Source organism: Hyaena hyaena, unplaced genomic scaffold (assembly GCF_003009895.1).
Source record: "Hyaena hyaena isolate Hyena2069 unplaced genomic scaffold, ASM300989v1 scaffold_99, whole genome shotgun sequence".
In the NCBI taxonomy this organism is placed as follows: domain Eukaryota; kingdom Metazoa; phylum Chordata; class Mammalia; order Carnivora; family Hyaenidae; genus Hyaena; species Hyaena hyaena.
In genome coordinates this window covers 2064910-2082218 of record NW_024080731.1, presented here as the reverse complement: position 1 = coordinate 2082218, position 17309 = coordinate 2064910, and the positions used below count along the sequence as shown (strand labels likewise).

General features: G+C 38.4%; 1 protein-coding gene across 1 annotated transcript in view; it reads right to left on the bottom strand.

The window, feature by feature from the left end:
* The window catches only part of SYT1 (synaptotagmin 1), a 554785-nt gene that overhangs the window by 85685 nt on the left and 451791 nt on the right, over positions 1–17309 (bottom strand). Inside the window, exon 9 of the mRNA XM_039235556.1 lies at positions 16045–16162. Coding sequence (XP_039091487.1) covers positions 16045–16162 — 118 coding nt within the window. The remainder of the gene's footprint in view (positions 1–16044; positions 16163–17309) is intronic.

Here is a 17309-nt window from a genome sequence, read left to right as displayed (position 1 = left end):
CCTTACCAGCTCCAATTCCTTGAACAGTCCCTCAATCGAGACTGTATCTGCCTTCTGTATGACCCAATTTCTCTCTGGATTTGCTTCAGAAAGCCAATGTCTATCCTCTTAAGTGTGTTTCCAGAAAGGAATGCAGTATTCCAGACTTCTCAGGGTTGGGTGTAGGAGCTCTGTTGCCAGAGTGTCATCTTTGAAATGAATAATCTCAGTTGGTAGTAAGATTTCACTGCTGTTTCACAGTTCTGATGAAATCATTTTGAAATTTATATGGGAAGTTAGGCAATGACAAGAACCACCCACACTGTAGTAGTGGAACAGAAATACAAAGAAATAAATGTCTTTTTGCTCATTGACCACTCAAGAAAAAAAAATCCTATTCCTGTAGCTTGCTTACAAGCAAATAGTACCTTCTAGTAGCTTGAATTACAGATACTCTTACAACATGAAAGATGACTGAACTAATTTAGATTTTTAAAACATTCAAGTGGCAGTTATAAGAATCAAAATCTAGATTATAATTGTGTGTGGGCAATTTGACTTTAAATATACATATATAGATTAATATATAGATTAATTTTGGCTTGAGGGTAGTATTTTTCTCTTTAGCATTGAGCTAAATTTCCAAAATATTATAATCCTGTTTTTGTTGAATTTTATTGCAGGATAACTGAAGATACTTTTATTTTAAAAAATTGAAGTATCCCTGACTGCAATATGTTTACAGAGAGTTGTTTCAGTTTGAGGATCCCGCTGCAATGTACGTCCTAGTTTTATATTCATATCTGCCTTAGCATCCTGTGAAGCTCTGACACTCTTATCCCCGGAGTCTGGAATATAGATACTCTTCAGACTCATAGCTTCACAGAAAATGTTTCCTAAACAATTGGTTTAAGTAACCTTGGGTCAGGGTGGCTGGTTGTTTGAGAGAGGGAAGCCCAGTTCAGCGTTACCAATGTGGGCGTAGTTAGCAGTTACTTAACCAGCAAGCCAGAGCAGCAGGTGTGGGACAAAGCACAAAAGTTTTTGTTCTGTTTTTTGTTTTTTATTTATCACCTAGTTCTTTGAGAGTATTTTAAATGAGCTGCTTTTCCTATTGGCAATTGGAGCAACTCACTTGACTTAAGGTGAAGACTGAAGAGTAGATGCATAATCCAACCAGAGTTTCCCATTTTTTAACATGTCAGGCTGGGCACAGGCTGGGGATGTGAAGCAGAAAGGGAAATTTCAGCTGGAGAAAAACACGCTGAAGAGAGAGTCCAAGCACTACAAGCGTTTCGGAGTTCTCATGGCTACTTCTCTTGTTTTTGGTGTTGGTATTATTTGTGGAGATTTGAGAATTTATAGAGTAAGAGAAAGTTGGAATCCTGACCGGTCAATTGAGTGGCAACAGTGGGCAATGAATGCAGACTCCTATTGTATCCATGTAGGTATTCATTAGATAGGTCTCCATCATTTGGAAATACCAGTGGGGGTTGTTTTGGGGCCAGGCCCTGCCAGTTACAGTGAAATTAACATAGCAACGGTGGGTTGCATCTTGCCTTGTTTCATTTTACAAAGGAGAGTTTGTTCAGCAACCAGGCATTAACTTGATAATTAGGATGTCTGAGGCTCTGTTCTTCCTCTTTATTCCTATTTGTTGGTCCAATTAGCTGTGTTTGTCTTGGGCCAGTTATAAAAAACCACGTGGGAGACAACTCTGATACCTTAGAAAATTCAAAGAAATGACTTCAGGAGTTGAAGGTGGTAGAAATATACTACCTGACCAATATACTGTTGGCCTAATTTCTTATAAAATAAGCTGGGTCTTGTGGCCAAATAAGAGAAAGGAGAAGCAGAGTTTGCTGATTAGCCTTAGAATGTTCTCCTCAGTTAAGTTAGTCTAAGTAGATGACTGCCATCCAAGTAATGGGGATGCATTCTTTAAACTCCTGGAACATTCAACCGTATAGAAACTATTTTCTAGGAACCAGTATATGGTGAGGAAAATAGTGAACCCGGAACTGTCTTTGGCTTAGAAATCATCGGCATTGATACAGTGCTGTCAGCTTAGTTTCCATCTGACATCATTTCATTTGCTTAGGCAACAACACTGCTGTCTGGGATACCCCAAGTGAGTGGACAGGGATCAGAAAGGTTAGGTTTTCCAAGGCTAGTTGCTGTTCCATGGCTGCTGCCTCCTGCTGCCCCACAGGAGGAGGGTCTGTTTATGGCTGAGTTGCAGCTCTTCTGGAGGCCAAGTAGGCAAGGACAAATACTGGCATTTTCAGATAGGTATTTATTATTAGGCTTTGCCCTGTAATAATGGTTAAATCATGCCTTAGGCATGCCTTTTGGCAAGGTCAGGGCACGTATAAAGCATTTCTATAAAGTTAAATTCCTGTTGGGAGGCTTTTTAAGGTTTTTATATTTTAATGAAGTTAAAATGAAAGTTCAGACTTGCATAATTCATAAGCATTCACTGCCTCTTTTAAAATCTCTGCCACTAGACTATTTTTTAAAAATTTTAGCGAAATTCTCCTATAAAACATGAACACATCTTTCAGTTAAGATTAAAATAGATTTCTAATTATAGTAAACGAAAGTTTCCCTATAATATAATAAGCTCTTTAGGCTAGTTTCATTTATCGTGTTTTCACTGCATGCAAAGAAGATACTGTATTTTTTTTAAGAGTATTTCCTAAATATACATTTGGAATTTCAACTTTTAATATACACAGCTTTCAAATTTTAAGCAGTTTTACAAAGTCTAGAAATTGAGAAATTCTTTTAAATGTTGGCTTGGACTGGGGCACCTGGGTGGCTCAGTCGGTTAAGTGTCCAACTACAGCTCAGGTCATGATCTCACAGTTCGTGGGTTTGAGCCCCGCATCGGGCTCTGTGCTGACAGCTAGCTCAGAGCCTGGAGACTGCTTCGGATTCTGTGTCTCCCTCTCTCCCTGACCCTCCCTGCTTACTCTTGCTCTCAGAAATTAAAAAAAAAAAAAAAAAAAAATTAAAAAAATTTAAATGTTGGCTTGGACTTTTGTAAAGTTATATGTTTTAATTTTGACTTTAGTTGACTCTAATACTTTCAAGTTAGTATCAAAATAATGCTGGAATGAGTATTTTAAAGGATTCAAACTCCTGCAAATAAATACAGCTGATGAAAATCTGAAAATCTACAAGCTAATGACCGGATTTATTTATTTTTTTTGTACTCTTTGCAATCAATCGAGGTTGTCTTTTTAAGCAGCACATATTCTAGGTTTCGAACTGAGGGTAATTGCATCTTACTTTAAAATCCTTTCTTATTTGGAGGCATGATGAGACTATATAAATGCAATATTTTAGCATTTGGCAACAGGAGCCAGTAATAGAAGCAGATGGGAAAATTTCAAGAATGTTTTGAAAGGGAAATTCCCCCAATTTCCCCCCATATTTTTAATGCTCTAGGACCTCTTTGTATTACAGGGATATTAATGCCTTCTCTGCTTTCTTCCCCAAAGAAAGTGGTTACTTGTCTCACCTCCACTTATGGCATCTAATATTAACTTGGAAGGAACTGATATTACCATATTATATTCCTGTGCAGGAGCATATCATTCTTCTATTTAGTTCTTCAAGTCCTTTGAAGTTAAGTAGTTTTCGGCATAGAATTGTGTTTACAAGGGGCTTACTAAGTATATCCCGATATATGCACACAAAGGGGTGCTAAACACCTAGTAGAAGTAATGCACCTCTCTCTCAAGGGTCTGGAAGGATCTCTGTTCTGTGTTGTTGGGTGAAAAAATAGTCCAGAATATGTTATGATCCCATTTTTACAAATTGTACATATTTAAGTGAGTATGACTTATATAAAGCAGAAAAGAAAATCTATAGATGAAATTTCAAATTGTTTCCTTGATGCAATTAACTCTCTCTGAATGGGAAGGATTTAGAAGGACTCATTGGGGAGACTTATTTTTACCTCACATATTTATATAAGTGGTAGGATTATAGTTTATATTATTTAGTTTAACTACTAAAATTTTTCTATAATTTCAAAACAAAATATAAGGAAATACTGTAAGAGTACTATTTGAGAAACCATTTGTTTCCTTAATTAGAATATGAAAATTGTAATATTATGAAGAAATGGTAGTTGTAATATTGGTAGATCCCTATGAAATCTCACAGGTCCCTGTGTTTAAGTATTCTGCAACTGTACGGTCACTAGATCTGCATTCAGACCTTTTTGGTTCATGGGGGACAATTAATCATGTAGATCAAATTGTTGGCTGAAGTCTGTCTGAAATCTGTGTTTCTTAAGTCCCTCCAATGTGTTGCTTTGGTTTTGGGTAAAAGTGGTTACTGAGGATATAAACTAATACTTAATTCATATTTTCAAGTTAAAAAGTTAATTTCCTAAGTAAACTCATAAAATCATTTATTTGTAGAAGAAAAAATTAAAAGAAGACTCCTCGTTTTCCAGGGATCACTAGGACTGATATACAGTAAAAGCTAGGTTATTAGCAATTCAAAAAGGCAACGAGCTGCTATGGTCTTTGACTTCTTTCATAAAGAGTTAGTCTATAGAGCAGTAAGATGATGAAGCCTTGCCTTATCTGTTCACGCTGGGCAAAAGATGTGACTAGTGGACCATTTTTGTCTTCTTTGGAAAATATCTTTGACTGTCATTGAGGAATAACTATAGTAATGTGTACATTGCTGGGTCCCTTTTCCTTTACCCTCTAGAGATAGTCTGTTTCTGTGTGTGTGTGTGTGTGTGTGTGTGTGTGTGTGTGTGTGTGTGAGAGAGAGAGAGAGAGAGAGAGAGAGAGAGAGAGAGGGAGAGAGACTGCTGAAGGGCATGAGGGAAGGAAGGAATAAAAAATGTGAAAATGAGAGTTAAGATAATTTCAAGAATTATATTTGATTATTTCTGGTTTTATTTCTTAGCTATTTGTATTACATACACTACTACTATGGGATGCCAAGAGGATTTCATTAATGAAAAAAATTAAGTCAGATCAAATAGAAGATGAAGACAAAAAAGCCAGTTAGGCTGGCAGAATTGGCAGGTTCATAACTAGTTGTTTAGGCAGGGGACATTGAGGTCTCTTCCCCTAAGTGCTGGGGGCTTCTGAGAAGGCAAATGTAGGTAGAAACCATGCCTGCTTTCCAGGTAGCTCAAGATACAGCAGGTGGTGAGACCAAAGAAGAGGGAGAAAGCAGCGTGATAAATTTGTAGTGAGATCAGGAGTATAGGATTATGGGATGATGTACATATAGTATATTATAGTCCTCTCTACTTCCAAACAAAAATCAAGTACAATTTTTTATGATTGTTTTCGATCTTAATTTCTCTGAGCATTATTGGCACTATGTAAAACCCAACAGTATTTTTCATTTTTGTCAACTGTTGTAGCCTAAAGGGAATCTTGTAGCCTCCTAAAAGAGAAAAATGGCAGACATTTGATATACATTTTTAAATATCCTTATTAGAAAAGCTCTACGAAGTATGGATAATCATATCTCTTGAAGCTCACCAAATGTAGTTAAAAAAAAAAACAGGAATATTATGGGGCTCTAATCTTGTCAACACAATCACCTATTGGAAAATCTAACCTTCCCTATTTCTTGCATAGTGAATGGAGAGCAGAGGATAAAATGGTCAATTGAAGGATGCAAACGTAGTCATTCAGGGCTGGATTATGGAGATATGCAGCTATGGGATATGTTTCTGATGGTTACCCATGTTAAGGCATGGGGGTCCTATAACACAACACAAAATAAAGGTTTAGAGATGATGTCCCCCTTTTAAGCCTATAACTCAAAACAGGTTTATACATTTATCTCAACCCATTCCATCTTCTAGAGTATTTACTAAGTTTTTACTATCCAACTGCCAAGAAAATTTGACAAAGCAGTTTTTAGTAGAAAGCTTAGATCATTGAGATCATTCTGAATAGCCTTCTTTTTATGTATTCTCTTTCAAACATCAAGGTCACTTCCTAATTCTAGCATTGTGGGATGTGATAAAAGATAGGTATTACCCTAGCTCTACTTGTCAGGATTTTAAGACTTTAATCATATGTCTGCTCAGCTTTCTTTTCCTAGACTACAAAGTCCCAATCTTCTAAGCCTGTCCTCACAGCCCCTTCATCCCTCTGTTTTAGCCACTTCTTCTGGCAGTTGGTCATCTAACACCGTCCATCCTTCTTGAGGTGGGCAGCCATAAACATGTGTACTCCACATATGCGTGAGCCTTAGTCTGTGACAAAGGGCATGTTCCCCCATCTTGCAGTTATAATAATTCCACAACAGCACCAGGCCCGGCTGGTTGTAGCCATGTGTTTGGTGAATGTCTTCAGTGGATGGTCTTACGTGACCTTTTTCTCGGTTTATAACTGATTTTATTATTTTATACTAATTTGATTTTTTCCCCTTTCCTTTCACTGCATTATTTCTAAGCTTGCCCACGCTGAAGCTCATCTATCCTATTTTGGTTTACTCAGCAAGATCTTTTCATTTATACTCTGAGTTTGGATTTCAATGACTGGAAACATTTCTGTTACTTTCACATCAGAGAGTTTCAAGGTGACGAGTAAAAATGTCTTAGTATAAACCACTTTGGAATTTAGGATTTCCACTTCTCCATCTGTGGATTTCTCTTGTTAACATTTTTCAGCCAAGTTCTATTTTCCTGGTAAGTTGTCAGTTGCAATTCTAATTTCCTCAGTGTTCTCTAAATGTGATTTTTGACTCTCAGAGCTCCGTAGCACTTGACCAAGGGTAATAAGCTTTTGTATCATAAAATCATATTGCCCCCTTTCCCCAGGAATATTACACACTGTCTTCCAGAATCAACCCTTGATAAAATTGAGTAGTAGGTAAAATTTTTTGTCGTTGTCTACATCCTGACAGGCATAACAAATCCTTAGACGTGGACTTTCTTCTTTAATGTTTTAGTAACATCTCTCCACTTATGCCAGTGGTACAGTTGAAACTATAGTTTTGCATGTCATCTTGTTTAGTGAGCAAAGACTATCACTAAAATAACATACCAATCTGTATGCAAGAAAGAAATGGAGATAGTCCCTTCAGCCGGGAAATCTATTAATATTTGTTGTCTGATCTTAGGGAGTCATTGATCTCGTTTCTGTTGTCTAACCCAAAACTAAGTAAACAGTCAACACACTAATTTCTATTAGTGGCTTCCACAATGGAATTTTAGTTTGGGTTTGAAGGAATTATGGAATCATAGAATTTGTTGGCCATCTCTGGAACTGAACCATGTAGTTAACCATCTGTTCACCAGGTTAAACCTGGTGAGAAATGATAAGGACCTAGAAGTCCTGTTTAAAATTATTCACGGAATCTGAAGACTGCTTGGGTTGCCTTTGTAACTCTGCCAACAACTAATTCTGTGACCTTGGGAAAGTTATTTACCTCTCCAGTTCCATCAATAAAATAACATTAAAAATAGTATCTACCTTCTAGGGTTGTAACGGGATTAAATCAGTTAACATATATGAAGTGTGGAAAACCGTGCTTGGCTCACATTGTGCCATGCAAGTGTCTGCTGTTATTTTTACTTGTGGAGCCAAGGACTGGCATGCTGCCTGGTGCACAGTGGGTATGCAAATGCTATCTGTTAAATGACTGGATATGTACCTGCTGGTTAAAGGACTTCTTTAGGCATTTTTGTGCTAACTGTTCTGAACTAATACTTTCCAGCCTATCACTTGCTTCTTGATTTCAAATCTAGCCCACACCCCACATCTGCTCTTCTCATTTCATTAAAGCCACTGTTATTCCTTCAGGCACAGCATCTCTGGGGTTACTGTGCATGGGTCTCAACTTGCATTAAACATTAACATAACCCTTTTTAATAACTCAATTTCTAATATGTAGCTTAAAGATTTGTCATTCTTTTTTTCCCCCAGATCAACTTGTTCACATTTTAGGGATTTAGATTATTTTATCAATATTATAACTGAGTATTTTGAAGTGTCGTAGAAATTTATATGACAACATCCAAGCCTAAAATTATGATGAAGACTTCTGACATCACAGCCAACTTATTCATATTCCTGTCCCGTTAGCTCAAAATGCCAACTCATTTGCATATTGTTTCTTGACCCTGATATCATGGCCAATTAGTTTGTATATCCCCATCTAATTGGCTCAAATAGGTTTTTGCCACTTTATTTGTTGGCTCAGTTCCTGGCCTAGTGACTTTTAGCTCAGATCACTTGAGGTTGGAGAGGTTTTCTTTGTCATGCTTTTAACACTGATGGAAGGACAGATTAGGGTGGCATCATGAATGTATAAAGGAAATCTTCACTTTCCTCTTTCAGTAGGAGGGACTGAAAAAGACTGTTTAGACACGTGGACAAGGTATTTCTCAAGAAAGAGGATACAGGGCTGATGAAATAAATATAACTTCTCATTTAAGGAAATTCCATTCTCTAAGGCAAAGGATAAATTCCACATCACTGACAAGAAAAAAATTCCAACTTGGGATTTGGGTGACCTGGACCTCAGCTAAAATTGTAATGTAGCATTTATGCCTCTAAAGCAGAGTTTTCTTAAAAAAATTTTTTTATTGTGATACAGTTGACATATAACATTGCATAAGTTTAAGTATACAACATGTAGATTTGATACATTTAGATACTGCAATAGATTTTCCTCCCTGGCTTCAACTAACACTCTCTGCACTCTCTCTCTCTCTCTCTCTTTTTCTTTCTTTCCTTTCCTTTCTTTCAAATTTTTAACATTTATTTATGAGAGGCAGAGCATTAACAGGGGAAGGGAAGAGAGAAGGGAAGAGAGAGGGAGACAGAGAATCCGAAGCAGACTCTGGGCTCTTAGCTGTTTGTCAGTGCAGAGCCCGATGAGGGGCTTGAACCCACAAACCATGAGATCATGACCTGAGCTGAAGTCGGACACTCAACCAATTGGCCACCCAGGTGCCCTTACACTTTCTATAAAGAATTGTTTTCAAATTTAAGAGACATAAGAATAACAAGGGGTCTTTAAGAATACAGTTTCTAGGTTTCTACCCCCTTGATGTTCAGTTATAGTTTAGTCTGTGATAGTCCCTGAAATCTTAAATTTTAACATGTACAACTGGGTGATTATCATACGGGTAGAATATCATATCTTTATGTGATGTGATATTCTATCTACCTACCTACTTGTGCCTGAAAGAATGATCTCTCTCTGCTCATTTGTGGTTTCTATGTGGAGTCTAGTGGCTCCCAAGTTTGGGTGAGATGCTTTTTCCTAGATGACTTCAAATATTTAGATTGACTCTATTTTCCAAATTATATTTCTAGAACAGTATTGATAAGATAAACCTATGAACTGCTTTAAAATTGTATGTTAAAGGAAGAACAGCATGTATGTAGGTATGAAAGTTTGGTGGGGTTGGCAGAGTAAATCTTACTGGCTTAGGTCTCAGTGGTTCAACCACACACTAGCAGTCTCCCACAATGGGGTGGTGACTCCTCTACGATGAGTCCCCCTTCTTCCTCAGCTCCACTGAGCAAGTAGTTGCTGCCACTTGTGAATTTTATTGCCCTTTCTCTTGGGGATTTAGATGCTTTGGGGGATCTCTCCTATAGCCCTACCCTTAGCTTTTCACAATACAAATTCCATGGTAATACGACAGGACTGGGGATGACCAGGAAGAAGACTGGGGGTAGGGTCTGGGTGGAAAGTGAAAGGGGAAAATGTGATGAGGGGGAACACTTTGAACTACATTTCCTCCAGCTCTCCGTCAGGATGTCCCTGACTTGATCCCATCGCATGGCCACCTCTCTAGCTCCTGGACTTTGAGGAGACTGCTGGAATAGGTGCTTCTGACTCCATTCCTTCATCGATAGTTTCCCAGCACCTTCTTGTTGCCACGCTTGATATGTTTTGGTTGTTCTGTTCACAGTTTAGGTGACAGAGAGGCTGGACACACTTCTGACTCTTACCTATTTCCCATGGTTCTCAGCAGTACAAATCACTTAGAATTCAAAAGGACTATGTGCTACTTGTAGGGAAAGAGGAAAAATAGAACGGTCTTTGAGACATTTTGCATTGAGAATCAGAATCTGGGCCTCAGTCCCAGCGATGCCATCTACAAATCAGGTGACTTTGAATGTCAGTAACAACAAAAGCAGTTGCCAGTATTGAACCTCCGATGTGTCAGACGTGGAGTGAGATGATTTATGGACATTATCTAATGTCTCTAAGTTCAATTTTCCGAGAATATTGCCCTCAGAAACGACCTCACAGGTCCATCTTGAAAACCACACGAGACAACCAAGTTAGAAAAGGATTTCTAAACTAGAAAGTGTTCTAAAACTATTTTATAATGACATAAGAATTTAAAAAATTATCAGATTTAAGACGAAAAATTTTGACCTAATGGAAATTTAAAAGCTTCCTTTCATCTTGCTGATTCAGAAGTTTGGTGTTTTCTTCAAACAGCTATATCCTTAGGTTAGAAAACCTTCAAAATTCTAATTTGAGGGGCGCCTGGGTGGCTTAGTCGGTTAAGCGTCCGACTTTCGCTTAGGTCATGATCTCGCGGTTCGTGGGTTCNCTACCCAAAATCACCACAAAATTGCATGGATATTTACAGTCTTGGGTTTTAGAATTAGGTCAAAGCCAGGAATCAAAATATATTATTATGTAATCTCCAAACACACTGGTTTTCAAAGGAAAGTCTCTAATAAATTATGCACTGCTTTAGCACTTTTAAAATATCTTTTGGGGGCGCCTGGGTGGCTTAGTCGGTTAAGCATCCGACTTTCTCTTAGGTCATGATCTCACGGTTCCGTGGGTTCGAGCCCCGCATCGGGCTCTGTGCTGACTGCCAGCTCAGAGCCTGGAGCCTGTTTCAGTCTGTGTCTCCCTCTCTCTCTGACCCTCCCCTGCTCACGCTGTCTCTCTCTCTCCTGGAAATAAAAAAAAAAAAAAATTCTAATTTGTGCTATAAAGTCCAAATAAACTTGGTCTTGAAATTGCTCATTAAAGCTGTACTTAGAAGGCTTAAATTTCTGGTTTGACAGCTCCCCCCAAACACACACACACACACACACACACACACGCTTACATGGATACACACAAGTAAAAAACAAGTGAGAAAAGCAGTTGTAACATAAAGAGGGACAGGAGATTCAGGTAAGAGAAGGTATTTACTCCTTGAGAGTAACTTGAGTCTGCACAGGTATCAATTTGAATATTAAAAAAATATATAGCTCAGAAATCTAAGACCTATAACCTTATGCCTTTGAGAATCTTCAACATTTCTAATACTTTCCACTTCTTCAAGCTCTCTGCTGCAGACTGAATGTTAGTGTCCCCCTAAAATTCCTATGTTGAAACCAAACCCCTGATGTGATAGTATTTGGAAGGGGGACTTTTGGAAAATGATTCAGATTCTGAGAGTGGGACCTTCTTGAAAGGGATTATTGCCCTTATAAGTTATTGCCGAGAAAGTTCCCTTGCTCCTTCTGCCATGGGAAGACCCAAAACTAAGACAGCCACCTATGAAGCAGGAAGTTGATTCTCCTCACACACTGAGTCTGCTGGTGCCTTGATCTTGAACTAAGAGAAATCAGTTCCCATTGAAGATAACCAGGTTCTAGTATTATTATAGCAGCCTAACTGGACGGACCAAGACACTGTTCAAACTCTTCCTCAGCTTTTGCAAAGAGATAACATTTATTTGAAGAGAAATTTACTCCAAGCATGCAGACGTATAAAATGCTGTGAAGATATTGAGAAGCATTTACTAGGCAGAAGGCTTGATATCACACCCCATCCCCCACCCCCCACTAAGTATGGGGCAATCAGCCTGACTCATTTTCTCCTTTACCAACTTACTCCTAAAGGACAGTCTTGCAGCCAACAAGATTCAAGATTTCAGTACAAATAGCTAGATTCAGAAACTCTATGTGTTGCTCACAAATACTTGAGAATTGGAATATTAAACATGCAAGTACAAAGATCTGCTGTAGACATGCGAATGGTCCTGTCAAGTTTTTCACTGTAAGAAGGGTTGGGATTTGCATGAACTGCTCTATGGGTATATGATGGAGGCAAAAGCTTTATGCAGTGCATTTTGAATTTCTACCATAGGAAAGAAACCATGTAGTAGAGTAGTAAGAAATATTAAAGTTTTTCCCCTTTTTTGCCAACATTTCTTGTTTAATTCAATACCTTGTCTGTATTCACTGCTCTGTGCAAAACATGGGTCTACTATCATTTTGCCTTAACTGACCAGCCAATCCTATTAAACAAAGAAACATCTGTTTTTTCCTCATTCAATCAAATAATTGGTTAAACTGTTAAGGGGATGCTTTCACATTACATATTTTGCCCAGGATTTCATAAAGTTACTAATAAAAAAATTACAAGAATATTTAGTAAGCACTTGGGTATGCCAGATCCGATGCTTTATTTCTCACAGTACCTTTATAAAAAAAGATCCTCTTATTACTCCCACTTTATAGATAATGCAGCTAAAGCCCAGAAAGCGAAAGAACTTAGCCAGTGTCAAATTACCAATGGCGGTAGAGTGGGATTCAAACACCGGTAAAACAACCCACTTTGGTTCCAATTAACAAGCCATTTCCAGCAAATGTAGTTAAACATTTGAGTTACCTGGAATGACCTCATTATATAATTTTGGTCTCCTCGGACATAGGTCAAATTACTTTGAGACAGACCATCTGAGTGCTTAAAGTTATTTTAATGGTAAGTAGGTTAAACAAATTTGAAATGCAAGACTTGTTTTTTTCATGCCATAGCTCCTTTGTAAATAATTCATTATTCATTCAGCAGCTATGCTCAGTGCTACCAGTCAGTGAGGGCATTGTGGGAGATCTAAATACAGAGCACAGTCTAGTGAGAGAGAAGCATGATGTTTGAAGGGTGTAAACAAAGTGCTGTTGGCATTTAAAAAAGGGAAAGATGTGTTCTATTGGGATGGATCAGAAAAGACATCATGAAGTCCCTGCACCTAAAATGTTCTCTCTCCCAGACACCTCCTCACCTCTTTCAGGTTGTTGCTGAAATGTTACCTACTTATCAGGCTTTCTCTGACCACCCCATTTACAACCACTCCTCGTTATTTCTTATTTCCCTGCTTTCCTTTTCCATAGCACTTAGCACCTATTGGCATACTACATGCTTATATTGGCTTCCTTTCTTCCCACATTAAAATGTAAGCTGTACCAGGGCAGGGTCCTTTGGCTGGTTGTCCACTGATGTAAATCTAGTTTAAGAACAATGCCTAACACAAAGGGAAATACCATGTATTTGTTCAACAGATGCAGAAAATAAGACTTAAGCTTGGCCTGAGGAATGGATAGCATTTAGCTAGGCATTATTGGAAGGAAGAATTCCAGGTAAATGAAATGATTTAAGCAAAGAGTGGAAGCAGCAAATTACATGGTCTGTTTGAAAAACTGTATATTGGTCAATTTGGTTAAATTATAGAAATACGATGGGACACAGTCTGGAAGGATCTCTGTTATGTAGATCTGAGTGATTGACTTCATTTCACAGGCAGATGGAGCCCTTGATATCTGGAGTTTTGAAATATCCTTATTTAATATTTAATAGTTAGACAAAATAGTTCCAGGTAATTCAAATATATGGGTAGACCCAGGGTGTGTGGGTCCTGAAGCTACTATAATTTTAGATCCTGACAAAACAGCCCACTTTGATTCAATTAGCTGGCCACATTCGAAAAACAAAAGAACATAAGATATGTAGAAAATGACAAATGCTAAATTAGGTATGAACTCTGGCCTCTCCCCTTTTGTGTTACAATGCTGAGCTGGTGCAGGGGGTGGTAGGAGTCCTCCCAGCAGCACTTCCTTCCCCCAGTTAGCCACCAATAACCTAATCACACACGGAAGTGATTAGAAACGATATAAATATATTCTGCCAGACCCAGATTCCGTTCTTAACTAAATCTCAGAAATGCCTATAGCCTCTCAGATGCTGCTAGACAAAAAGAGATGGATGACGGCAGAGAAGTCGGAGACCCAGACTGTGACTGACAAATTGTGGCTGAAATATCAGGGATCATGGGAACTCCTTTTTAGGACCTTGGAAGAAGACGGAACAAATGAGGGACACTGAACTTTTATTGGCTTCATGGTTAAACTGCTTTTGGAAGTATGTTAAAGGGAATGCGGTGGATTGGAAGGGAGATTGAGGGAGTATGGGATACAGGTGATGAGGAGATGGTGTGCACAGGAGTTGGAACAGGAGCACATGAGGGAGGCTACAAAGAAGCCACTCAGAATGGGATTTGGGCATTGAACCAAAGGAAAGAAAGGTCAAAGGTCTCAGGACACTAAGTAGTTACCTGGGAGTGAACAGCTCTTAAAGCTAAACACTTCTCTATACATTAAATGCTCTTTTGGTTTAGGTTGGAAAACCTTACATTTACTAGATTACTGGTGCCCAAATGACCACCTCTTTGGCCAGTGGAAGTGTCTTCAGGGTGGCTTCCAAGTCTTTTGACATGAGCCCTGTACTCTTTCAGAGCATCCTTGCTTTCTGGTTAGAAGAGATACTCTAGGCTTGTATATTTCCTGTGCCGTACCTGGAACTACCATTTCTTTAATAAATACCAGGTTCTTTTAGTATTGAAGAACTAATACTACTTAATATTCTCAAGCCGTATTTGGTGACAAGGAGGCTCATTACCACTGGGTCAGTCTTTGTTTCTAGGACATATCCGTGGACAGAGCCAAAAAAGGTATGTGTGTATAGACATATGCATATATTTTGCGTCTTAGGCACCTGAGATTTTTTTAATTTTAAAAAATATTTTTAGAGGAAATTGCTCACTGCTTTAAATTTGCTCTGTTATTTAAGCAATGAAAGTAAGTTTTTAAGTGGGGTATGTGTGATCAGAATTAGTGTAGCTTCCCCAGGGAGCTTATTTATAAAGAGAAATAAACTTAAATACCAGGAGAATTTGGTTGACAAGTTTATAGTTCAGTAAGTGGAAACTCGGCTTTAGCATTTCTGAGCTGTTGTGCTTTAGAATATAAAATGACCACGCTGCACTGTGATGACCTTTTGAAGTTTGCAATATTTTCATTAGAGAAAGCACAGAATAGCCAGTAATGTTGGTTCTTATTCCAGTCACAAACAATGACAACTATAGTCCATCGATGATGACCTTATGGCATATAAAGAAAATTTCTCATACCTTAATAATTGACTATAAAGTTAAAAATATAGTTACACAGAACAGAAAATTTAAAATCCAAAAGTCTCCCTCCATCCCCAACATAAACTGTAGAAGTAAATGCATTACCATGGGGAATTCACCCTCAAGTAGGTTTTATTGTTTACTTATGTTTGAAATAATGCATCTTTAATAAAACAGTATCACCAAAACCTATGTTAGGCTATCAAATACCTCATAAATAAGTCTTTTAAAAAACTTCTGTTTATTTTTGAAAGAGAGAGTGAGTGAGCATGAGCGGGGAGGGGGTGGGGGGGGGACAGAGAAACAGGGAGACACAGAATCCAAAGCAGGCTTCAGGCTCTGAGCCATCAGCACAGAGACTGATGCAGGGCTCAGATGTGCAGACCATGAGATCACGACCTGAGCAGAAACTGGCCACTTAATTAACTGAGCCACCCAGGTGACCCTCTCATAAATAAGTCTTAGTTAAGAGACTATTTTCATGTTACAGGTAAATTTTGGTTAAAAAAAAAAAAACCCACAATAAATGGTCATAGACATTGCTTTTACAAGAGAAGCCAAAAAAAAGGGGGGGGGGAAGGGGGAGGGGAGCATTCAGTGCTGTAAAATTGATGATTGATACTCTGGCCATGAAATAGGAAAATAGATTTCATCTTTTATACCAATTGCAGTAAAGTGAGAGTGGCTTCTAGAGCACTGTGTTGGGATAAATTCTGAGACCACTTCCAGCCTCCGTGGGAAGGAAACGGTGATCAGTAAGGACAGAGGAGCCACAGTATGTATGCATCTGGCATCCACAGCATTAAAAACAAACAAACGAGTAAACAAAACAGCCTTACCAGATAAGCCACCCACATCCATCTTCTTCAGGTTCTTTGCCTCCAGAATGACCACAGTCAGTTTGCCAGCAGTAGGTACATAGCGGAGGGAGAAGCAGATATCACCCAGTTTCTCTTGCTGTGAAAACCAATAAGATAAGTGACGTTGTGAATGAAGGTGAATATAATTTGTACACAGACATTGCAAATTCCTCAGGAGGAGGATTAGGACAATCAGAATTTGAAAATGCTCAGGTTCATTGGTGTTTACCCAGTGGTCTTTCATTGACTAAGATCTGAAGAGTGATTGTAACTCATTTCAGTTTTAAATAGCTCATCTATACTTTATCATTCATCAAAATATATCCATAATTCAGCAGTTCTGGAAATGAGACCAAGATGACATTTTTAGAAACTCCACTCTGAATAGCACCATAATGCTTTTGGCAAAATTTAATAACTTTATTAAATAGCTTTGAAAAGAGCTTAACACTCCCTTAGCAGAATGAACCTGCCTAAATCTTTGTCTTTTTACCTTTCAAATAGGATTATGTCTACTACTTTACATTTAGATTTCTCGGAAGAGAACTCGTATTCCCGTTAGGCTGATTTTTTTTCAATAATTTTTTTAATTTAGCATTTTTATTTATTTTAAAGTAACCTCTCTACCCAACATGGGGCTTGCACTCAACAATCCTGAGATCAAGAGTCACATGCTTTACCAAGTGCACCAGCCCAGGAGCCCCCTGGGTTGAATTGTTGAGAAATTTAGAATTCCTAGGAACGGAAAGGCAACAAGTGGAAGTTTTTGCCCATTCAGTTTCACTCATTTCAAGTGTGATCCAGCTTTCCCCCCTTATCCTCCCTTTATTTGTACAAATCTAAGAAGTACGTTGGAAGAATAAAATACACAGTCATACAGAGCATCTCCTAGCCCCTTGCGTTATTTCACTGCTTTCCTATTGTAAGCCCAAGGAACATTCACCAATCCTGGAATCTGGCATTTCTGAACACTTGATTCAGAATTTAAAATGATGGTATATACAATGGAATGCTACATGGCAATGAGAAAGAATGAAATCTGGCCATGTGTAGCAACGTGGATGGGACTCGAGGGTGTTATGCTGAGTGAAATAAGTCAGGCAGAGAAGGACATATGTGGAACACTCATATGTCCTTCACTCCTCTGTGGAACAGGAGAAACTTAACAGGGGACCATGGGGGAGGGGAAGGGGGAAAATAGTTAAGGAGAGGGAGGGAGGCAAACCATGAGAGACTCTTGAATA